Here is a 26,130-nt window from a genome sequence, read left to right on the forward strand (position 1 = left end):
TGGAAGGACTGTATGACATATACCTCAGCAAAATCAGTGTGAGGACCAGAATAAGCATTAGAGATTAGTTAGTCCAACCCCTTCATCTTGTAGATGAAATGACCAAACAACTGACTGGCCAAGTCAGAAATAAAACTATGGCTCCTCACTGCTCCACTGTTCTTTCCATCGCACCATGTTGCCTTCCTCATTAAAAGGAAATCAATGGATTCAAATAATTTTATTTTGATTATATTTTGAAGGCAAATTCGGCTGCCCTGCTAGGACATATTTTGGCTTCAGCAATCCAGGAGGGAAATAATTGCAGTGAATCAAGACCAGAGATTGACAGGCTTTCCTGTCAATGAGAGAGTCTAGACATGGGCATGAGGACTCAAATAGTCAAAACAGTTATAGATGTTTTATTTATGTGAAGTTTGGCCCCTGAATTTACTGGAAGTACCACTTCTCCCCCATTTTCCTCTCTCCTGCTTGTAACTCTAACCCAGCACTCCATACTTGAGACCACAGAAAATCTACAATTACACACACCAACTGAACAAACCCATTCCCCCATTATGCCTTTGTAAGTCCCTCACTTTTGCCTGGGGAAGGGATGGGGATGTGGGGAGGAGAAAGAGGAGTGGAATGGTTATTTCCAGACATACTCTGCCTACCAGCCTATGAATCTTTGCCTTCAAGCCATCCAATAGCTGCCTTTCACTCTATCACTCCTAATGGCATCTGGTTACAGAACTAGAAAAGACAGACAAATTCAAACTGAAACCAAACCCAAAAGCTTAAATCCCACAAGTTGTCTGTATAAGAGCTGCTTTTGAGCCCCCCAGTATTGAGGGGGAAAGTCTTGATCAGCTCTCAGACTTAGCCTCAGCAAATCAAAGCACTTGTCCCCTTGAGGGAAATGGGCTTACTTCAGAATCAGAGAGCTAGCTGGGTTGCTTCTCAGGATTGAAAGTTCACATGGTCACCTATTCAGGTACAGTGCAGTAAATATCGTGGCTTATTTCTAGGATTGAGCTCAAGGAGATGGAGAACAAACCACCTATGGAGACCATTGTAGAAGAAGGTAGAAAGAATAGACAAAGGAAGTACAAATTAAAAGACCAGCCAGACAAAGAAGAAGGCATCAGAGGTAGGCCAATGATTCTGGGTATCATCTGTCATGCTTTACTGATTATGAGTCCAGCCATATTGCTTAGTGACTTCTATGCCCCAAATAAAGTTAGATTCATGAATAATCACTGTATTATTCTTTCTAACAAATATCTTCTTTTTTTAGATCATGGTTTTTAAAGTTATTTATTTTTAATATATAAATCCTATAATCTCTTTCATAAACATTCATCGAGGAAAAACTACCTATGTTAATATAATTCCTAAAAAGTTATATTTCTTTATTCTAGAAATATAGGAAAGTTCTAAAACAACATTACTAAAAAATTACATAAATGTAATTGTACAATGTAGCATATATGGTAAACATTTAAATATTTCTTAATCCAAAAGAAAGTAAATTGGTTGTGGCTAATAATTACAGAATATCTGCTAAATACTATGACCATGCTGATATTTTATATATGTTAATTAAATGTCATAAGCCTCAGGATTTTTTCAAGTAGCAATTTTTTTTTATGGTAGCCAAACAAGGTTTATTTTAGCAATGTAGAGATCGTTTGGCATTAGGAAATGTATTAAAATTATACAGTTCATCAATAAGAAAAGTAAATCACCCAAATCTAGTTTCTGAAAAGTATTTGCTAGAATTCCACATCTGTTTCTGTTTTTTTTTAGCCTTTAAAACTGTAGGAAGAGTAGGATAATCTCTTTTTAAATATTACTGTTATTATTTTATTTATTATTATTATTTATTATGTATTATTTGTTTCAGGGGTAGACGTCTGTGATTCATCAGTCTTACACAATACACAGCGCTCACCACAACACATACCCTCCTCACTGTCCATCACCCAGCCACTCCATCCCTCCCACCCCCAACCACAACATCTAACAAATATCTTCTATTCCTGGAATCTTGTATCTCATCTTGACCACTTGCTGACTCTCAGGCTTTTAGACTATGATCTCTTTGCTGGCTCCCCATTACTTAAAGAGGACAAAATTCAGATGCCTATGGGGTCCAGGCAGATAATGTAAATGCATGAAGGGGGTTCGAGGTAACATGATAGGGCAATATGTTAGCATAGATGATAATTTTTATGAAAAATGGAGAATGGTAATTTTACATCTTTGATATTTGGCTTTAATAGAAGATAGTTGGATTTTTATGTCTATGTCTTTACTTAATCTGTTATGATGTGCTGACTTGGTTGAAGCGCATGATGAAAGTCCTAGGACTTCAAAGACGTTTTGAAAGGGTCCTAGAAATCCTTAGGAGTTTCCATACTACCCTCTGAAGACTTCCTCTGAGGGACTGTTGCTTTGTGGGCAACACACGAATTGACAGTGAAGCAAAAAATGCTGATCGGGCCAAACAAAACATATCAGTGGGTAAACACTGGTTTGTGGGTATTAGTTTTGCAACTTGGGGTCTACACAACTACATGTAAACTTTTAGCCTAATATTCACATGCTTTTGTGTTTTTAGCCTCATCTGTCACTAGAGACTCCTTCTCTGAGCAAAACTGTTCATATTCTTCTAACATGTCTTGCCCTTCCCTGCTTTCATGCTTTTGTTCTCTTTTTCTCCTGCCTACAATGTCCTTCCTTTCCTTACAGTCTCTCCCAATCCTACTCACTTCTCAGCATCCTTTTTACGTCTCACTTCCTCCACAAACACTTCTGTCATCACTGGACTCTGAAGTGTCTTCTTTCTTCTCTGAACATGGCAGACCCTTAAAGATGGCATCATCATTTGGGATATAGACATTTTTCGTCATTGTCCTGAGTTGCTATTTATGCAGTGTATGTAAAGCACTTAGCATTGTTGATAGGTAATAAGACCTCCACAAATGAGAGCTCTCATGTTTTTTCTTTATATCTTATTTTTCTATCCAGCTATAGATCTTCCCCAGTTTAATGAGGGGGTTATGTCCAGATTAACCCATTATAAGTTGAAACTATCATATTAATACACATAACCTACTGAATAGTATAGCTAGCCTATCTTAAATGTGCCATCTAGCCTACAGTTGGGCAAAATCATCCAACACAAAGCCTATTTTATAAAGTATTGACTATCTCATGTAATTTATTGACCACTGAAAGTGAAAAACAGACTGGTTGTCTGGGTACAGAGTAGTTGTCAATGCATTGCTTGTTTGCTCTTGTGATTGTGTGGCTGACTAGCGCCTGCAGCTTGCTGTGTTGCCCAGCATCCCAAGGGAGTATTGTGCCACATATCACTAGTCTGGGGAAAGATGACAGTTCAAAATTCAAAGTACAGTTTCCATTGGATGCATATCACTTTTGCACCAACATAAAGTCAAAAAAATCATAAGTCAAACCCCATCGTTAAGGGAACTGTCTGTATATCTATTGAAAGATCTTTAATGGCAAAGACTTGCTTTGCACGTAAGAAGTACACAGCAAAAATATTTGTTTTAACTACACTAGGGCAAGGGGACAATAATTTAAGGTGTTTCTTATATAAAAATTTTTCCTGGTAAAATAATGAGTTTTAAAAATCAGTTAAGTATAAAACCACCCATTTAAAGTTGGAAGGAAACTTGGTTTCATTCATTCTACAGAGATCTTATCGCCCAAGAGACTTCGAGATAAACAAGCTATCTCCTCTCCCAAAATGACAAGCATCAACTTGCTGAATAAGTTAGAGCGGAATGGGAGTAGCTGGAAGATTATGAACCCTGAAAGGTAATGAATTGGTATTTTATCTGTTGTATGTTACTAAATGTATTTTTGAGTTATATCTTGATGCAGGGAATTTAAATGAGTGTCCATTCATTCCTTCTTCCGGTAGTCTTGAGTACATTCTACCTGTTAGGTGATTGGGATAATAGATTCAGTCAGGGCTCACAATCTAGTGGGAAAGCCAGATATACATACAGTGATAAATCATGGTTCAGTAGGATACATGCTGTGACAGAGGTGGAAACAAAATAGCACAGAGGAGGGAACATCTAAATCTCTTTGTGGATTTGGGAAAACTTCCCTTGTTTTCTCTTTCCTTTTCTTTTTTTTAAAGATTTTATTTATTTGTCAGAGAGAGCGAGAGAGCAAGAGAGAGAGAACACGAGAGAGTGCACAAGCAGGGGGAGCAGAGGGAGAGGGAGAAGCAGAATCCCCACTGAGCAAGGATGTAGGGCTCTATCCCAGGACCCTGGGATCATGGCCTGAGCTGAAGGCAGATGTTTAAACAACTGAACCCCCCCAGGAAACCCCTTTCTTGTTTTCTGAGATCCCCTTTGTTGTTTTCTGAGATCTCTCTTGTTGTTTTCTCAGTGCTTGGATATAACAATATGACACAGTTTCTTATTTAGATCAAATTAGCTTTGCTAAACATGGTTGGCACTTAATAAACATTCTTTGAATGAATGAATACATTACACATCATGGCCATGTCTTCTAACAATGTTATGTCAAAAGATTTCTGTTTTCTTTTTTTCTCTTTGAGTAGGACACTTTTTAAGACCTCCAGTCAGTCAACTGTATGCAAGTATTTATTGAGCTTCTACTATGTACTTTGCACTGTGCTTTCAACTTTGAATTTATTAATGTGTCGCAATGTATCAGCTATCACATGTGTGATTTATGCACTTTCTGGGATACTAAGGTCATGTTCAAAACCCTAGGCACACTTGTTTTAAATAATCTCACCATTATGAAAGAGAATTGAGAATTAAATGTCTTGATCTTTGGAATTTAGTTCAGTCCAACAGACACTGAGCACCACTGCATGCCTGGCATTATTCTAGACACTGAAGATACAGAGCTCTACAACGTATAAAAGACATAAAAACTTGCTTTCATGCAAGAGTCTTTTAGGGAGACTGATGCTAAAGAAGTAACACACATGACAAAGACAAAAGAAAGTACAGAAACTGCAAAGAGGAGGGAGTAATTGATTGTTAGGGATTATTAGTGAAGGCTTCCTATTGGTATGGACCAAAAAGTGGTTTTTGTGCTGATTATTAAAGTAATACATGTTTATCACAGAAATTTTTAAAAAATGAGAAAAGCAAGAGATACCAAAAAATCGGTCATAACCCCATAGAGGAAACTTTCTGTTAACATTATGGGGTATATTCTTCAGTTTAATGCATATACAATATATACATGTACTTTTACTTGAAACCCATACACACATTTTAAGTACAACTGAGATCATATCATATGAAGCTTTGTTATACTCAACAATAATTGGTAAACATTTCCCCATGGCTTTAAACATCTCAGGACATAAACAAATAATTGCACATCATTTCATTGATTTAACTTTTTGTCTGACCAATCTGCTTGTGTATATTTGGATGATTTTTAGTTTTTTAAATATTATAAATGATCCTGTTATACTGATACACATAAGTCTCTGCACACATTTGAATATTCTGTAGGATAAAAACTTTAATGTAAAATTTTCAAGATAAGAGATGAGCCCATTTTTCATGTCTTTGATACATGTTATCAATTATTCTCAGGAAGGTTGTATCAAATTATCTTCCCAGTAGCAGGAATATGAGGGAGTGCTATCTTCTCCAGAGTTTTGTTAATACTGGACATTGTACCCTCCAATGGATTCCCACACTTATCCAGGGTAAAAGCCAAAATCCTTGCCATGGTCTTCAAGATCCTGCCTGATCTCTCTCCTGCTTTTTGTCCACGATCTCATCTCCCTCTGGCCACATTGAGCATAGGCATACTCCCACATCAAGGACTTTGCACTCATTCACTCTGCCTGGAATACTTTTCCCATCAGATAATCTGATTATTTTTTCTCCCTCACCTTATTCAAATGTCACCTTCTTGGTGGAACTTTCCTGGGCATTCTGCTTATGGTTTAATACTCCATCCCTCTAGCACTGCAAGGCATTTATCACCATCACACATACTATTGAATTCATTCATTTATCTTGTTTCTTAACTGGCTATCAGATCCTATCAGAATGTTAATTTCATTAGGACCAGGATTTCTTTTTCTTTCTTTTTTTGTATGTTTTGTTCTTCACTGCATCTCCCATGCCTAAAACAGTGCATGTAGTAAGCACAAAACGTTTTATAGAATGAATATATTTTATCCCAGTTTCACAGAATTGGTAACTGAGACTTTGCAAGATGACCCAGCTTGCCTAATGGCAGTCAGCTTGTAAGCAAAAAAGCTGGATTTCAAACCCAAGTTTATTTGATACGAAGCATGGGTTCTTAAACTCTATACATATAGATTCTCTGGGAAAAAAAAACCACTAAGATATTTTTCTTTCTCTTATATTTATACCTGCCTGTAAAATTATCATTGCTCATGTCAGACTGTTTAAACATTAATTAATGTTGCACTATTTTTATAGCTTATCATCTCCAGGTTGTTTGAAAAATGACAGTGAAATGAAGCCTCAACTTTTTCCAGTCCCCGCTTGCCAGGATCATAATAAGGCAGGACAGGTACAGTGTCTTCAAACAAACACAATCCAATCAGAATCTTCCTCTGACTTCTGTTTCTCAATGAGAGTTATGGGAATTGCTCTTTTTTCATTGTATAGATATGGCTTATGTACTTAGGACCCAAAACTGGACTGTGATAAATCTATCTACTAGTCAAAATCTGCTAGGGTTAACAGAAGTAGGGTTGGGATATCTTTCTAATTTTCAGTTGCTATAAATACTTCTGATCAAATGAGAGTTCAGTAAATCCTCTTGAATATTTGTGGGGCCCACTCTACAAATCTCATTTTGCTAATTGTCATTAATACGTCCTTTTATAAAGTATGTTGCTTGACATACTCAATCTTTGGAGAGCTAGTAAAGGGATTGTGAAGGAAAAAAGTAAAAGGCAATAATTTGTCTTCAAACCTGGTGTTGTAGGAAATGTGTTATGTGTGTTTGCAACGAGCACAGTGCAATTCCCCATTGTACTACAGTGAGGAGACGAAGAGGAGAGAGATAGAAGATGAGCGACTCATTCAGCAGTATCAAATCCTGAAGGATCAAGAGGCTCTCTTAAAACACCAGGTAGTTCAATACCTCGATTAAAGAGTGCTTAACATGGGACAGTAGAACATGATTATAAAGTGCCATTTAATATGCTCCATTAGGTGCCTGGGTGGCTCAGTTGGTTGAGTGTCTGACTCTTGATTTCAGCTCAGGTCTTGATCTCTGAGTTCAAGCCCCATATTGGGCTCCAAGCTGGGCATGGAGCCTCCTTAAAAACAAACAAACAAACAAACAAACAAACTCCCTTAAATATGTCTGTACTATAACATATTTAATCATTTACTTACTGCTGGATTAAAACTTAGGTTGTATCCAAGTTTTCACTAATAATGAGCAACACTGGGATGAACATCCAAGCAGCTGAATGTTTGCACCTGTCACTGATTTCTCCCTCTCCCCCACCCCCAAGGATTGTATTTTAAAGGTAGAATTCCTAGATTTATGTGGTTTTACTTGTGCTTTCTAATAAGATATAATCAAGGCTTTTCCCTTTAAATTCATGACCTAAGCCAAGCAAAGAGAGAATGGCATGTTCACATTTCTCTATCCAGATTTCTGTGGTCTCCAATAATTGACCCCACTGCTCTTTCTTGCATTTGTGATATCGGGTAACTACTTATGAAATCTTCCATTGCCTCTTACGATTCCCATAGAGGTTCTGCCTAAAGCTCCAAAACAGGAAATAAAAAAACCTTCCCCAACCCACTTTTATAAATCTATGAAGACATCAGAGAGTACCATTGCCTCCAAAAGGCAAGTTTCTACCTTGGTTGGATTATTATAATGTAATAGAATTAAAATTTTAAAGGCTTTATGTCAATATGTGATGTTTTTTTCAAAGATGAGAAGTCTGGCTAATAGAGAACAAAATCAGAAAAATGCTGCCTACAATCTTGGAGTTGCTGAAGCTATAAGAATCCACAAGAATGAGAAACCTGAATTTTATGTGAGTCTTTCCAAAATTTCTATTGCTAATACCTGCCTCATCTGTGAATATTTGGATCCATTCTCTGTACTGCAGGCTGTGCCATTGTTTAAGAGGTGAAATGTGGGTTGTGCAAGGTTGAAGCCTTGTTCTGGGTTAGGAGTTATCCAGCATCTGTGTCCAAACTCTTCACATTTACAATACAGTCCCTATTAGATACTATGGCACTTGTTAATGATAGTAAATCTCAGCCAGGCCCTGGGGTGGGTGGGTGGGGGGCAGTGTTCTAAAGTAATGCCCCAGGAACCACAGATCTGGAGAGCCAGCATTACCTGGGAACTTGCTGGAAAGGCAGAATCTAGGGCCCCATCCCTCCAGAGTGGGAATCTACATTTGAATAAGATCCTCCTGAGATTTGTAGGTGCATTGAAGTTTGAACAGCCAGCTGCTTAGATAGAGGTGAGCCATCTGCTTCACCATGGATTTAATGTTTTCAATCACTGTGTGCCTACCTTTAATTTGCCTGAATCTTTCTCCCTTCACACCACTGTCTAGGTGGTCTGACACTCTGGACATAACTCTAATAAAATATACTTTATTTATCACCAAACATCTATTGAACTCCTATGTGCTGGCCACCATGCTCGTGGCTAGGAATACAAAGATGAATAAGTCAAGGTCCCTCTTGAAAGAGGTCTTAGGCTACTGGAGGAAACAGGTTTAAAGTCCTGAGTGTGGTATAATGAATGTTATGATAAATCTTTGAAGAGGGCAGTTTGTGAGCAAAGAGTCACTTGACCAGACCAGAGATCTGGGGAGATTCCTTGTATATACCAGTTAGGTAAAGGAGGGAATGGAAGGAGAACCTTCCAGGCAGGGCTGGCAGGGAGGGAGGTAGGAGACATGATACTTTTGAGATTTAGGCCTGATTCTTTTCTCTTCTTACATAAAAGTTCCAGACTATGTTTATTACTGCCTACTTTGTGTATCCTCTTTGATATATCTGCAGACGTCTTAAAAAGACCAAAACAGAACTTTTGATCCCTCTCCTCACCTGTTCTTCTCTTAGCCTCCCCATTTCAGTAAGTGGCATCACCAGACAGACAGTTGCACAAACCCAAACCAAGGAGTGATCGCAGATTGCTCCTTCTTTGTCTCCCCCATCCAACCATCCTCAAGCACAGTTGCCTTTACCACCCAAATGTACCCAATCTTTTCACATCCCTTCATCTTCAATGCTACCACCCTAGTACAAACCATATTATAAAGCTCAGCTTCTGAAATACTTCCCTAATTAGGTTTGCTGCTTGCCTTCTTCCCCTTTACAGTCTATTCTCCACACCGCAGTCAAGTGATATTTTTAAAACTTAACCCAAACATATCATTCTCCTGTTTAACTGACTGAGCCACCCAGGTGCCCTATCATTCTCCTGTTTAAAACCTGTAATGCGGGGCGCCTGAGTGGCTCAGTCGTTAAGTGTCTGCCTTCGGCTCAGGTCATGATCCCAGGGTCCTGGGATCGGACTCCCTTCTCGGCGGGGAGCCAGCTTCTCCCTCACACTCCCTCTGCTTGTGTTCCCTCTCTTGCTGTCTCTCTCTCTCTGTCTGTCAAATAAATAAATAAAATCTTAAAAAGAAATCTAAAACCTCTAATGGTCTCCCACTGAGTTAAAATAAAATCTAAACTCTTATCTTGACCTATGAGGTCTATATGGCCCTGCCTTCCTCTTTGAGCTTACCTGCTACTTTCCCCTTGCTCATTGTGCTTCAGCCATGTAGACCTTCTTTCTGCTCATTATACATGCCTAACTTGTTTTCATCTAGTGCCTTTGCACTTTCTGTTCCTTCTGTATGGGTCACAGATTACCTGATATTTGCAGTGGAGGTGATTCAGTCAACTTTACTGAAAAGCCTTCCCTAATAACCAACCACTTTAGCTCTGTTCCCACCCATTTGCTATGGTAAAGACTTCATAGCACTTAATCACTACCTTAAATTATCTGATGTATGTTCACTTGTTCCCTGTCTCCTGTACCAGAAGGCAGGCTCCATGAACCAGGCTCTCTGCGGATCTCTGTCAGTGTCTAGAATGGCCAGGCCCAGAGTGGGTATTCAGTTCTCCCTCTTCCCACATCTGCTCAGTCCTTGCTCATGCTTTTGCTCACTCAGAACGCCTTCTTTCCATCTGTGTGTGGTGCTAGCTCAGGATCTCCTCCATGACATTCTTTTTCATCTTTCTCTCAGATATGGGATTTTGTCTGTTCTGCTGATTCATCCTTGAGCACACTCCCATTATTCTGTGGGTTGCCTCAATACTAGCTGGTCAGTGTGTTGAGGACTGGGCAAATAGTATAAATTAATAATTGATTTTAGTGTTCTGAATTACCACTTTTATTCTTTGTTCTTTTTGGTATTTTAAAGTAAAATGCATTGCTTCTTCTTCATTCCAGAAATCTTTCCTGTTTGATAAACGGCCACTCAGTCCTGAGATTAATGCTTTTAAACAAGAAGAATATTCCCAAAGTCTCCTGAAACAAATGGATTACAGACGGGAAAAGGAAATAAAGCAAAGACAAAACAGAGAGTTGATGGACCGCCTAGAACAAGTGCAACTCACAGAGGAGTGAGTCTAGCTGACAGGCCCTGAAAAATGGGTTCAGAATTTTCATGTGAAGCTTATTTCCATGTGGGATTGATTAGCACAGCTGTAACCGACTGGTACTGACTGAGCAAACCAGCCCAGCTAGCCACCAGTACCACAGCATGACATTTCATTAGAAACATGAAAAAGCTGTTATTATTATGACCATTAGAGTAATGATTAACGATCTATAATTAATGATAGAGTATCATTTTGTATTGTTTTGTGATCACTAATACTGGCAGCTGGAGGAAGGGACTTGTCTTGAACAAGCAGCATTCTCAGCTATTCCCAGTTGATCTCAAAGCAAAGCTGGGGTTTTGTTGTAAGTAGGCGTGTCCCACGGAAGCCAGGGGCAGGAGTGTATGGGGGACGAAGGGGTCTAGAACCAGGGACTAAAAAGTCATGTAAGAAGTGCTTTCCTTCTGCTCACACCTACAGCTCCTTGGTTGACATCATCTTTTTTCCAGCTCAAACTTGGATGAATGTTAGTCTCAATTACAAATTTTCAGGAATGAGAATCTGATTGGTCTTGCTTGGGTCGTCTGAGGCCTGGGGTAGGGTCAGAGTTCAAACATGCCCCAGGGGGTCACACTTCTACTACTGAGGTCAGGAGAGCAATTAAAGAGGCTATTGCAGTAGGAGAGAGACTCCTAAAACAAATAGTAAGCTAGTTTTTGTGACCAAAAGATTATTTTTCTATAAACTATATATGTTCCATTATACTCGCTTTATGGATCATGTGGGTTCCCTGTGGGTTGCAAACAGCAGAATCATAATTTATAATAGGAAAGATCACTTTTCTTAAAAAGGAATCTTATGGTGAATCATTTTATAGAATGAATAGACACTTCCTGCTTTCCTGTCTAGATTTTTTTTTAAAACACGAGGGGTGGGGCGCCTGGGTGGCTCAGTTGGTTAAGCGACTGCCTTCGGTTCAGGTCATGATCCTGGAGTCCTGGGATCGAGTCCCGCATCGGGCTCCCTGCTCGGCGGGGAGTCTGCTTCTCCCTCTGACCCTCTTCCCTCTCGTGCTCTCTATCTCTCATTCTCTCTCTCTCAAATAAATAAAATAAAAATCTTTAAAAAAAAAAAGAAAAGAAAAAAAATAAAACACGAGGGGTGGAGGGGTACCTGTTTTAGTCGTAGTGAATTTGGACAAACCGGTCAATCCCTTGCTCACACCTGTCCTGTCTGTCCTGTATTCAACACATTGTCCACTAGCCTATGGATCTGTTACTCCTTTCTTCATTTCTTTGCTCCTTCCATTAAAATGAAAGCTCTAGAAGGAAGTATCACTTTTTATTTACCAGTCTCTCACTCCTACTGATACTTAGGAAATAGGTTTTAGTGATGTTAGTCTCTATTACCAGAGACAGTAACACACTGTGCCCTCCACCTTCTCTTATTCTTAACTGCCAGACTTGCTGCACAAAGAGCCCAGTATATAAAAGATAAGATGGAAGAAACACAGTGTTATAAGAGAGCTTTGGATGCGCAGGTAAGGGGACAATTGTTATTTTTAAAATTATGCAGTGCTTCATTAGCATTCTAAAAATATGTATAAGAACTGTCATGTTATGAGTAGCCTTATGTTACCCATTTGGCGGTTTTGGGGGCCCTGTTCTTTCCTCTAAGGGACTGGTATTTTACTGTGCTACGGTGTCGTGCGTACAGTTTATTGCCTGGTATAATTCTGGTCTGCACGATGTGTGTCTCTGTTTCAGATAAAGAACAAACCCCTGCAACTGCCCATGTTTGAGCCAGACTCTTGTGAGCCCATCTTTGGTAAGGATGAGGGTGAGCTGATGGTGGAAAAGCGCAAGCGAGAACAGAATTACATGAAGCACCAGCTGGAGGCTGCTGCCGGCCACAAGAGGAGAACCATCCTGCAGCAGCTGGTGGAACAGAAGCGGGACTTGCAGATGCTTCGGAGGACACAAAAAGAGTAAGAGACCCCAGATCTTTCTTCCTCCTCCTCCTCTCTTGCTCCCCTCTCCAACTTCCCATTTTCTTTCTTTCTCCTACAACAGCACAGAAGCAATAATAATAGTGAGCACAGTGAGGAGTAACTGTGTGCAAAATATTGTTCTAAGCTTATCAAATCCTTCATCTTATTTTGTCCTTACACTTCACCCTATGAAGAAAAGTTATTGTTTAAAAAAACCCAACCAGCCAGACCTGATCCTACCTCTCCCTCCAGGTACCTCTCCATATTTTTCCTTCTGTTTACAGTACAACTTCTTAAAGAGGTGTCCAGATCCATACTATCCATTGGAAATACAGTGTGAGCCACAACCATGCTGTTGTGGCACAAGCCGGTGGGGAGGGCGGGGAGGCAGAGGGAGAAGGAGAAGCAGACTTCCCACCAAGCAGGGAGCCGGATGCAGGGCTTGATCCCAGGACCCTGGGACCATGACCTGAACTGAAGGCAGATGCTTAACCAGCTGAGTCATCCAAGTGCCCCTCAATTTGAACTATCATATTTCACTGACGTGAAATTTGAGCTCCTTCTCACTTCCAATGAGCCCCCTTCCTTCAAAGAACTGTTGATGTAGTGAGCTGTACTTATCATGGCGGGTGAGGGGGGTGACGGGGGTGAGGCGGGTGAGGCGGGTGAGGCCGGTGAGGGGGGTGAGGGGGGTGACGGGGGGTGAGGGGAGTGAGGCGGGTGAGGGGGTGAGGCGGGTGAGGCGGGTGAGGCGGGTGAGGCGGGTGAGGGGGGTGACGGGGGTGAGGCAGGTGAGGCGGGTGAGGCGGGTGAGGGGGGTGACGGGGGTGAGGCGGGTGAGGTGGGTGAGGGGGGTGAGGCGGGTGAGAGGGGTGACGGGGGTGAGGGGGTGAGGGGGCAGGGTGGGCAGGGCAGGACTGGATGCTATATCAGTGCAAATATCTTTAAATTCAAACACCAGACACCCAGTTTCTTTCTTTCTTTTTGATTTGATGAGTTTATACATTATGCTATGTTCACCACAAGTGTAGCAACCATCTATTCTGTTACATTGCTCTTACAGTATCATTGACCGTATTCCTTATGTTGTGACTTTTATTGCAATGACTTGTTCATTCCATAACTGGAAGCCTATATGTCCCACTCCCCTTCACCCATTTTCCTTGACCCTCCATGCCCCTCCCTTCTGGCAACCTTTCAGTTTGTTCTCTGTTGATTCTGCTTTTTGTTTGTTTATTTGTTTTTTTTTTTAAGATTCACATGGCATTTGTCTTTCTCAGTCTGACTTATTTCACTTAGCATAAAACACTTTAGGTCCATCCATGTCTCAAATGGCACAATTTCGTCCTTTTTTGTGGCACTGTAATATTCCATGGTGTGCATGCGTGTGTGTTTATATATACATATGGATATATACCACGTTTTTCTTACCCATTTGTCTATTGATAGATACTTAGGTTGCTTCCCTATCTTGGCTATTGTAAACAATGCTGCAATAAATGTAGTGGTGCAGATATCTTTTTGATTTAGTGTTTTCATTTTCTTTGGGTAAATACCCAAATGTAGAATTATTGGATCATATGATAGTTCTAGTTTTAATTTTTTGAGGAACCTCCATACTGTTTTCCACAGTGGCTGTACAAATTTCCATTCTCATCTACACTGCATGAAGTTTTCCTTTTTATCCACATCCTCGCCAACACTTGTTTCTTGTCATTTTGATTTTAGTCATTCGAACGGGTATAAAGTGATATCTCATTGTGGTTTTGATTTTCATTTCTCTGATGATGAGTGATGCTAAACTCTTGTCATTCCCAAGCTGTATGACGTGGGCCAAAACATACGTGGGATCTTTGAGCCCTCATTTCCTCACATGAAAAGTAAGGATAATATACCCCCCTACCTATCCTTACTCTGAGAAGGATATGAGAGTATGTACTTGAGAACACTTTTGGAAACTGCAAAGCTCTGAACAAATATGAGCTGTGGTCTTGGTTCCGGTCACAGACCCCCCCTTTTCTGTATGGGTCAGATCCTTCTCTTCCATTTCTATATCCTTTACTACTTATTCCAGGTTCTCTTACTTATTTTCTCTCTCTCTTTTTTAAAAAAGATTTTATTTATTTGACAGAGAGATAGAGCCAGAGAACACAAGTGGGGGGAGGGTTGGGGGGCAGAGGCAGAGGGAGAAGGAGAAACAGGCTTCCTGCTGAGCAAAGAGCCCAATGTAGGGCTCGATCCCAGAACCCTGGGATCATGACCTAAGCTGAAGGCTTAGGATGATGCTTAATGTGCTGAGCCACCCAGGCGCCCCTCTTACTTTATCTTCTCTTTTCCAACTTCCCCATCTCTGGTCCATCTCAAGATGTCATCTTAGGTCCTCCTGTGGCAAGTACAGGGTCACTTTCAGAGGGGATAACTGGGTCAGTGTGATCTAAACAGGGCTGCTAAAATATTGTTTTTCTTTAAATTTTTCTGCTTTTGTTTATAAAAAATAGAACAATTCATGTTCATTAAAATAAGTCAATTGGTGGAGACATTAAAAAAAGGTTAGGGGGGGCGGAGCAAGATGGCGGAGGAGTAGGAGACCAGCTGTAGACCAGGAGTAGGAATTCAGCTGAATAGGGATCAAACCATTCTGAATACCTATGAACTCAACAGGAGATCGAAAAAAAGAATAGCAACTCTCTGAACAGAAAAATGACCACTTTCTGGAAGGTAGGACGTGTGGAGAAGTGACTCCGAGGCGATATTCGGGAGGATAGACAGTGGGGGAGGGGGCCTCCGTCGGCCGCTTCTGGCAAGTGATGGAGCCGCGGAGCACAAAATCGGAACTTTTAGAAGTCGGCTCCGCTGAGGGACGTCGCTCCAGTGGCTAAGTGGGGGGTGGAACCCTCGCAGGACAGTGTGGTCTCAGGACCCTCGGGGTCACAGAAAGACCGGGGGTGACTGAGTGCAGCAGAGCTCCCAGATATCAGAGCTGGGAAGCCGGCTGCAGAGACGGAGCCGAGGCGCGGGCTCTCAGCTCACGATTGCCATAAACTGTGATCGGTGACAGTCGGGCCACTGCTCCTCCAGCAGGGACCCAACAAGTGGCAGACCCAGGGAGACCCCCCCTTCCTCCCCAGGGAAGAGCGACGCGGGAGCGCCCCGCAGGGATCTGCTGGGTTTGGAGACTCCACACCGAGTAGGGTGCCAGAGATAGAAACGCTCGATCACAGGCTGGGTGAGCACGGAGTGCGGCCGGAGACCAGGGAGACGGGAGTGACTGACTGCTTTTCTCTGGGGGCGCACTGAGGAGCGGGGCCCTGAGTTCTCGGCTCCTCACAGGCGGAGATTGGGAGGCCGCCATTTTCACTCTCGTCCTCCAAAGCTGTACCGAGAGCTTGCAGGGAACAAAAGCTCCCAAGAGCAAACCCAAGCAGATTGCTTAGCCCAGACCGGCAAGGGTGGGGCAATTCTGCCTCCGGCAAAGACATTTGGGAACCGCGGCAACAGGCCCCTCCCCCAGAAGATCAGCAAGAACAGCCAGCCAAGACCAAGTTTACCGATCAATGAGAACAGCAGAACTCCAGCAAAGGGGAATACTGCACATAGAATTCATGGCTTTTTTACTGTGATTCTTTAGTCTTTCAAAGTTAATTTTAACTGTCTTTTTTTTTGAATTTTTCTTTTTCCCTTTTTCAAACAACATCTTGCCAATCCCTTTTTTAAAAAAACATTTTTATTTTTCATTTTTAGTCATATTCTATCCCTCCATAGTAGTTACCCTTATTTTTGGCATATATATATAAGTTGTTCTCTCTTTAAAATTTTGAGATACAGTTTCTTCTAACAGATCAAAATATACCCTAAATCTGTAGTGTATGGCTTTGTTCTAGTCTCCTGCCTGATCACATTCTCTCCCCTTTTTTTTCTTTCTTTTTCTTTCTTTCTTTTTTCTTTCTTTCTTTCTTTCTTTCTTTCTTTCTTTCTTTCTTTCTTTCTTTCTTTCTTTCTTTCTTTCTCTCTGTCTTTCTTTCTTTCTTTCTTTCTTTTTTAATCATCTTCTTTCTTTTTTCAAGCACCTTATCAATTCCTTTTTTAAAATTTTTTATAATTTTCATCTTTACAGTCATATTCCATCCCTTCATTGTATCAACCCTTATTTTGTACATATATAAGTCTTTCTTTCTTTAAAATTTTAGGAGGCACTTTCTTCTAACAGACCAAAATACACCCAAAATCTAGTGCGTGGCACTGATCTGTGCACTAGCCTGATCATATTTGATCATATTGTTTTTTCTGTTTTGTTCTGTTTTTGTTTGTTTTTATCTTTATCTTTTTCCTTTTTTTTTCTCTTTCTTTTTTCTGTCTTTCCCTTTCTTTCCCCCTGGTTTCACATCTTTTCTGATTTGTTTAGAGTATATTTTCTGGGAATGTGGTTAACCTGTTAGCATTTTGTTCTCTCATTCATCTATTCTCCTCTGGACAAAATGACAAGATGAAAAAAATCACTTCAACAAAAAGAACAAGAGGTAGTACCGTCTGCCAGGGACCTACTCAATATGGACAATAGTATGATGTCGCACCTAGAGTTCAGAATGATGATTTTAGCTGGGCTTGAAAAAAGCATGGAAGTTATTAGAGAAACCCTTCCTGCAGAAATAAAAGAACTAAAATCTAACCAAGTCGAAATCAAAAAGGCTATTAATGAGGTGCAATCAAAAATGGGGGCACTAACTGCTAGGATAAATGAGGCAGAAGAGAGAATTAGCGATATAGAAGACCAAATGATGGAAAATAAAGAAGCTGAGAAAAAGAGAGAGAAACAACTACTGGACCACGAGGGCAGAATTCGAGAGATAAGCGATAAGATAAGACGAAACAACATTAGAATAATTGGGATCCCAGAAGAAGAAGAAAGAGAGAGAGGGGCAGAAGGTATATTGGAGCAAATTATAGCAGAGAACTTCCCTAATGTGGGGAAGGAAACAGGCATCAAAATCCAGGAGGCACAGAGAACACCTCTCAAAATCAATAAAAATACGTCAACATCCCAACATCTAATAGTAAAACTTACGAGTCTCAGAGACAAAGAGAAAATCCTGAAAGCAGCTCGGGAGAAGAGATATGTAACCTACAATGGTAGAAACATTAGATTGGCAACAGACCTATCCACAGAGACCTGGCAGGCCAGAAAGGACTGGCATGATATCTTCAGAGCACTAAACGAGAAAAATATGCAGCCAAGAATACTATATCCAGCTAGGCTGTCATTGAAAATAGAAGGAGAGATAAAAAGCTTCCAGGACAAACAAAAAATTAAAGGAATTTACAAATATGAAACCAGCCCTACAAGAAATATTGAAAGGGGTCCTCTAAGCAAAGAGAGAGCCTAAAAGCAACATAGACCAGAAAGGAACAGAGACAATATACAGTAACAGTCACCTTATAGGCAATACAATGGCACTAAATTCATATCTTTCAATAGTTACCCTGAATGTAAATGGGCTCAATGCCCCAATCAAAAAACACAGGCTATCAGATTGGATTAAAAAACAAGACCCATCAATATGCTGTCTGCAAGAGACTCATTTTAGACCCAAAGACACCCCCAGATTGAAAGTGAGGGGGTGAAAAACAATTTACCATGCTAATGGACACCAAAAGAAAGCTAGGGTGGCAATCCTTATATCAGACAAATTAGATTTTAAACCAAAGACTGTAATAAGAGATGAGGAAGGACACTATATCCTACTTAAAGGGTCTATCCAACAAGAAGATCTAACAATTGTAAATATCTATGCCCCGAACATGGGAGCAGCCAATTATATAAGGCAATTAATAACAAAAGCAAAGAAACACATTGACAACAATACAATAATAGTGGGGGACTTTAACACCCCCCTGACTGAAATGGACAGATCATCTAAGCAAAAGATCAACAAGGAAATAAAGACTTTAAATGACACATTGGACCAAATGGACTTCACAGACGTTTTCAGAACATTCCATCCCAAAGCAATGGAATACACATTCTTCTCTAGTGCCCATGGAACATTCTCCAGAATAGATCACATTCTAGGTCACAAATCAGGTCTCAATTGGTACCAAAAGATTGGGATTATTCCCTTCATATTTTCAGACCACAATGCTTTGAAACTGGAACTCAATCACAAGAGGAAAGTCGGAAAGAACTCAAATACATGGAGGCTAAAGAGCATCCTACTAAAGAATGAATGGGTCAACCAGGAAATTAAGGAGGAATTTAAAAAATTCATGGAAACCAATGAAAATGAAAACACAATTGTTCAAAATCTTTGGGATGCAGCAGAGGCAGTCCTAAGAGGAAAGTATATAGCAATACAAGCCTTTCTCAAGAAACAAGAAAGGTCTCAAATACACAACCTAACCCTACACCTAAAGGAGCTGGAGAAAAAACAGCAAAGAAAGCCTAAACCCAGCAGAAGAGAAATAATAAAGATCAGAGCAGAAATCAATGAAGTAGAAACCAAAAGAACAGTAGAACAGATCAACGAAACTAGGAGCTGGTTCTTTGAAAGAATTACCAAGATTGATAAACCCCTGGCCAGACTTATCCAAAAGAAAAGAGAAATGACCCAAATCAACAAAATCATGAATGAAAGAGGAGAGATCACAACCAACACCCAAGAAATACAAACAATTATAAGAACATATTATGAGCAACTCTATGCCAGCAAATTAGATAACCTGGAAGAAATGGGTGCATTCCTAGAGATGTATCAACTACCAAAATTGAACCAGGAAGAAATAGAAAACCTGAACAGACCTATAACCCCTAAGGAAATTGAAGCAGTCATCAAAAATCTGCCAAGAAACAAAAGTCCAGGGCCAGATGGCTTCCCAGGGAAATTCTACCAAACATTTAAAGAAGAATTAATACCTATTCTCCTGAAACTGTTCCAAAAAATAGAAATGGAAGGAAAACTTCCAAACTGATTTTATGAGGCCACCATTACCTTGATCCCAAAACGAGACAAAGACCCCATCAAAAAGGAGAATTACAGACCAATATCCTTGATGAACATGGATGCAAAAATTCTCACCAAAATACTAGCCAATAGGATCCAACAGTATGTTAAAAGGATTATTCACCACGACCAAGTGGGATTTATCCCTGGGCTGCAAGGTTGGTTCAACATCTGCAAATCAATCAACGTGATACAATATATTAACAAAAGAAAGAAGAAGAATCATATGATCCTCTCAATAATGCAGAAAAAGCATTTGACAAAGTACAGCATCCTTTCTTGATCAAAACTCTTCAGAGGATAGGGATAGAGGGTACATACCTCAATATCATAAAAGCCATCTATGAAAAACCCACAGCCAATATCATTCTCAATGGGGAAAAACTGAGAGCTTTCCCACTAAGTTCAGGAATGTGGCAGGGATGTCCACTATCACCGCTGCTATTCAACATAGCAATCAGAAAACAAAAAGAAATCAAAGGCATCCAAATCGGCAAGGAGGAAGTCAAACTCTCACTCTTTGCAGATGATATACTTTATGTCGAAAACCCAAAACACTCCACCCCAAAACTGCTAGAACTCATACAGGAATTCAGTAAAGTGGCAGGATATAAAATCAATGCACATAAATCAGTGGCATTCCTATACACCAACAGCAAGACAGAAGAGAGAGAAATTAAGGAGTCAATCCTATTTACAATTGCACCCAAAACCATAAGATATCTAGGAATAAATCTAACCAAAGAGGCAAAGAATCTCTACTCATAAAACTATAAAATACTCATGAAAGAAATTGAGGAAGACACAAAGAAATGGAAAAACGTTCCATGCTCATGGATTAGAAGAACAAACATTGTGAAGATGTCAATGCTACCTAGAGCAATCTACACATTCAATGCAATCCCCATCAAAATACCATCCACTTTTTTTCAAAGAAATGGAAGAAATAATCCTAAAATTTGTATGGAACCAGAAGAGACCCCGAATAGCCAGAGGAATGTTGAAAAAGAAAACCAAAGCTGGTGGCATCACAATTCCGGACTTCCAGCTCTATTACAAAGCTGTCATCATCAAGACAGTATGGTACTGGCACAAAAACAGACACATCGATCAATGGAACAGAATAGAGAGCCCAGAAATGGACCCTCAACTCTATGGTCAACTCATCTTTGACAAAGCAGGAAAGAATGTCCAATGGCAAAAAGACAGTCTCTTCAACAAATTGTGTTGGGCAAATTGGACAGCCACATGCAGAAGAATGAAACTGGACCATTTCCTTACACCACACACAAAAATAGACTCCAAATGGTTGAAAGACCTAAACGTGAGACAGGAGTCCATCAACATCCTAAAGGAGAACACAGGCAGCAACCTCTTCGACCTCAGCCGCAGCAACTTCTTCCTAGAAACATCGCCAAAGGCAAGGGAAGCAAGGGCAAAAATGAACTATTGGGATTTCATCAAGATAAAAAGCTTTTGCACAGCAAAAGAAACAGTCCACAAAACCAAAAGACAACCGACAGAATGGGAGAAAATATTTGCAGATGACATATCAGATAAAGGGCTAGTATCCAAAATCTATAAAGAACTTATCAAACTCAACACCCAAAGAACAAATGATCCAATCAAGAAATGGGCAGAAGACATGAATAGACATTTTTCCAAAGAAGACATCCAAATGGCCAACAGACACATGAAAAAGTGTTCAACATCGCTTGGCATCAGGGAAATCCAAATGAAAACCTCAGAGAGATACCACGTCACACCAGTCAGAATGGCTAAAATTAACAAGTCAGGAAATGACAGATGTTGGCGGGGATGTGGAGAAAGGGGAACCCTCTTACACTGTTGGTGGGAATGTAAGCTGGTGCAGCCACTCTGGAAAACCGTATGGAGGTTCCTCAAAAAGTTGAAAATAGAGCTACCATACTACCCAGCAATTGCACTACTGGGTATTTACCCCAAAGATACAAATGTAGGGATCCAAAGGGGTATGTGCACCCCGATGTTTATTGCAGCAATGTCCACAATAGCCAAACTGTGGAAAGAGCCAAGATGTCCATGAACAGATGAATGGATAAAGAAGATGTGGTATATATACACAATGGACTATTATGTAGCCATCAAAAGGAATGAGATCTTGTCATTTGCAACAACATTGATGGAACTGGAGGGTATTATGCTGAGTGAAATAAGTCAATCAGAGAAAGACATGTATCATATGACCTCACTAATATGAGGAATTCTTAATCTCAGGAAACAAACTGAAGGTTGCTGGAGTGGTGAGGGGGTGGGAGGGATGCGGTTGCTCGGTGATAGACATTGGGGAGGGTATGTGCTATGGTGAGCGCTGTGAATTGTGCAAGACTGTTGAATCACAGATGTGTACCTCTGAAACAAATAATGCAATATATGTTAAGAAAAAAAAAGAAGAAGATAGCAGGAGGGGAAGAATGAAGGGGGGAGTAAATCGGAGGGGGAGACGAACCATGAGGGACGATGGACTCTGAAAAACCAACGGAGGGTTCTAGAGGGGAGGGGGGGTGGGGGGATAGGTTAGCCTGGTGATGGGTATTAAAGAGGGCACGTCCTGTGTGGAACACTGGGTGTTATGCACAAACAATGGATCATGGAACACTACATCAAAAACTAATGATGTAATGTATGGTGGTTAACATAGCAATAAAAAATTTAAAGAAAAAAAAAGGTTAATAATCTCCCCCAGCCTTCTATATTTTTTCCTACTCTTTACAAATATATTCAAACAATATCCACATATATATTTTCCTTCTCCTTCTGTAAATGAAAATAAGACCTACGAGACTGTATATGTTACTCTGCCACCCAGTCTTTCTTTAACCTAATAATGCATCATTAATTTATATTTAGGTCAGTACATAGAAACAAAACTCATTCTTTAATGACAGCATAATATCTACAACATGGATTACTATAATTTAACTTTTGCACTATTGATCAAGAGTCACTTGTTTCCAGATGGTTTGCTATTACAATGATTTTTGCACTAAACATTTTTAATATATATCTTTATACTGGTTCTTTTGTTTCTGTTGGATAAAATCCTAAAAGTGGAGCTGCTAGATCAAGTGTATGGCACATTTTAAATATTACCAGATACCAGCAGGTTGCTTTCTAAAATGTATGGCAATTTGCTTCCACCAGCAGTCGTGTGAGAATCCTTGTGGCCTCCCCTGTAGGCCCAGTTAATTTCCTACTTGCTTGGCATCTAAATTAAACTGACTTATAAAACTCCCCTTTTACAAAGAACACAATAGTAGCCAAAAAGCATTTGAGAAGGTGCTCAACATCACTGAGCATTAGGGAAATGCACATCAAAACCAGAATGAGGTAGCTCCTGGCTAACAAATGGCCTCCATACTCTGCAATGTGCGCAAGTAAGCCTTCTTCAGCACCAGCTGTCCTCCTTTGTCCTGTTTGGAATAGACGCCATTTAGCATTTAACTAGATTTTGCCTCTTCCAGGAAAGAAGTAGTTCATGTTTTATTTAATTTTGCTTATCTGAACCTGAGAGACAGGGATTCTCCACTCCAGTGAATAAAGGTAGCAAAGTAGGATGGCGAGATTGCAAATGTACCTGTGGTTTATATCACACAATTTAATAACTTAATTCCAATCACATATCTATCCTGCAATGTCAAGTCTATGGCAGTCTGAATGAAGTAAGCAGTTAGCAGACTGTTCACTCTTCCCCTTGCAACTCATTTATGCAGATGTAGGGGAACATCTTTTACTGTTTAAGATGTATATATCACTGTAACATAGATAAGATGGCTATCTTTTCTTCCCCCTAGGGCTTTATGAAAAGAAAACATATGTTTGAGGAACAGTGCCATAAGGTTTCACAAGTGCAAAGATAAAATGTGCTCTCGTTTATCTTGTATTATAATATCTGTGCAATGTCTAAATCAAAAATATTTAAAGATTTTTCTTATACCACATGTGCCATGACACATTTAACAAGTACTTCTTTTAGACTATTCAAAAAATTAGAAAGGAAGAAAACTGTCTATTCACTGGTAGACAAAACCATTAAGATGCAATTATGTTGTAAAAGGGAAAAAGAAAGAAAAGCAAAAACAAAAAAAAAGAAGAAAAGAAAAAAGAAAGATACTACCTCATACCGGTTAGGATGGCTACTATCAAAAAGCAGAAAATAATAGGTGTTGGTGAGGATGTAGAGAAATAGAAACCCTGTGCACTGTTGGTAGGAATGTAAAATGGTGCAGCCACTGTGGAAAACAACATGGCAGTTCGTCAAAAAAATTAAAAATAGAATTACCATATGATTCACTAATTCCACTTCTATATGTATATCCAAAAGATTTGAAAGCAGGATCTTTTTTTTTTAACTAAAAAAGTTCTTACTTTACTTTATTTTATTGTCATTCCAGTGTAGTTAACATACAGTGTTATATTAGTTTCAGGTGTACAATGTAGTGATTCAAGATTCTATGCATTACTCAGTGCTTATCAAGATACCCTTTACCTATTTCACTCATCCCCCACCTCCCTCCCTCTGGTAACCATCTGTTCTCTGTAGCTAAGAGTCTATTCTTAGTTTATTTTGGTTTGTCTTTCTTCCTCTCTTTGTTCATTTGTTTTGTTTCTTAAATTCCACATACGAGTGAAATCGTCTGGTATTTGTCTTTCTCTGACTGGCTTATTTTGCTTAGCATTATACTCTCTGGCTCCATCCATGTTGTTACAAAGGACATGATTTCATTCTTTTTTATTGCTGAATAATATCCATTGTGAGGGTGTGTGTATATATATATATATATATATATATATATATATATATATATACATATGAAGATGTATCTTCTATATATACACCACATCTTCTTTATCCATTCATCTATCAATGGACACTTGGGGTGTAAAATGTAAATTTGGCTATTGTAATAACACTGCAGTAAACACAGGGGTGCATATATCCCTTCAAAGTAGTGTTTTTGTTTTCTTTGGGTAAATACCCAGTAATGCAATTACTGGATTGTAGGGTAGTTCTATTTTTAATTTTTGAGGAACCTTCATACTGTTTTCCACAGTGGCTGCACCAGTTTGCATTCCCACCAACAGTGCACAAGGGTTCCTTTTTATCTACCTCCTCACCAACACTTGTTTCTTGTGTTTTTGATTTTTAGCCATTCTGACAGGTGTGAGGTGATATCTCATTGTGATTTTGATTTGCATTTCCCTGATGGTGAGTGATGTTGAGCATCTTTTCATGTGTCTGTTGGCCATCTGTATGTCTTCTTTGGAGAAATGTCTGTTCATGTCTTCTGCACATTTTTTTATTTGGATTATTTGTGTTTTTTTTGTTGTTGAGTTGTATAAGTTCTTTATATATATTTTATTTTGATGTAGTTCCAATAGTTTAATTTTGCTTTTGTTTCCCTTGCCTCAGGAGATATATCTAGAAAGATGTCATAGCCAATGTCAGAGAATTACTGCCTGTGCTCTCCTCTAGAATTTTACAGTTTCAGGTCTCACATTTAGGTCTTTAATTCATTTGCAGTTTATTTTTGTGTATGGTATACAAAAGTGGTCCAGTTTCATTCTTCTGCATTTTGTTGTCCAGTTTTCCCAACACCATTTGTTGAAGAGACTATCTTTTTCCCATTGGATATTCTTTCCTGCTTTGTCAAAGATTAGTTGACCATATAGTTATGGGTTTATTTCTAGGCTCTCTATTCTTTTTCACTGATCTACGTGTGTATGCTTGTGCGAGTACCGTACTGTTTTGATCACTACATCTTTGTAATATAATTTGAAGTCTAAAATTGTGACATCTCCAGCTTTGTTTTTCTTTTTCCAGATTGCTTTGGCCATTCAGAGTCTTTTGTGGTTTCCATACAAATTTTAGCATTGTTTGTTCTGGTTCTGTGAAAAATGCTGTTGGTATTTTGATAGGCATTGCATTTTTAAATCTGTAGATTGATTTGGGTAGGATGGACATTTAAACAATGTTTGTTTTTCCAATCCATGAGCATGGACTATCTTTCCATTTGTTTGTGTTCAATTTCTTTCATTCTTTTTTTAAAGATTTTATTTATTTGAGAGAGAGAGAGGGCATGGTTGGAGGGGGCAAAGGGAGAGAGAGAAGCAGGCTCCCCACTAAGCAGGGTCCATCTCAGGACCCTAAAATCATGACCTGAGCTGAAGGCAAACACTTAACCAACTGAGCCACCCAGGAGCCCTTGTGTTCAATTTCTTTCATCAATGTTTTATAATTTTCATAGTACAGATCTTCCACCTCCTTCGTTGTTTATTCCTAGGTATTTTATTCTTTTTGGTGCAATTGAAAATGGGATTGTTTCCTTTTTCTTTTTTTAAAGTAGGCTCCATGCCCATTGTGGAGCCCAACATGGGGCTTGAACTCATGACACTGAGATTAAGACCTGAGCTGAGATCAAGAGTGGGACACTTAACTGACTGAGCCACCCAGGTG

At 39.6% G+C, this 26,130-nt stretch overlaps 1 protein-coding gene across 2 annotated transcripts in view; it reads left to right on the forward strand.

Annotated features, from left to right (window-relative positions):
* The window catches only part of CCDC81 (coiled-coil domain containing 81), a 49,686-nt gene that overhangs the window by 20,106 nt on the left and 3,450 nt on the right, over positions 1–26,130 (forward strand). For both annotated transcript variants that reach the window (XM_028126807.2, XM_028126806.2), the window contains 8 exons: positions 1,011–1,132; positions 3,708–3,831; positions 6,480–6,573; positions 6,994–7,140; positions 7,964–8,068; positions 10,498–10,670; positions 12,111–12,189; positions 12,416–12,636. In XM_028126807.2, the coding sequence (XP_027982608.1) occupies positions 1,011–1,132; positions 3,708–3,831; positions 6,480–6,573; positions 6,994–7,140; positions 7,964–8,068; positions 10,498–10,670; positions 12,111–12,189; positions 12,416–12,636 (1,065 nt within the window). The remainder of the gene's footprint in view (positions 1–1,010; positions 1,133–3,707; positions 3,832–6,479; positions 6,574–6,993; positions 7,141–7,963; positions 8,069–10,497; positions 10,671–12,110; positions 12,190–12,415; positions 12,637–26,130) is intronic.

This window comes from Eumetopias jubatus, unplaced genomic scaffold (genome assembly GCF_037043125.1).
Source record: "Eumetopias jubatus isolate StellerSeaLion01/CBP00866 unplaced genomic scaffold, mEumJub1_p1.0 scaffold_13, whole genome shotgun sequence".
NCBI lineage: Eukaryota > Metazoa > Chordata > Mammalia > Carnivora > Otariidae > Eumetopias > Eumetopias jubatus.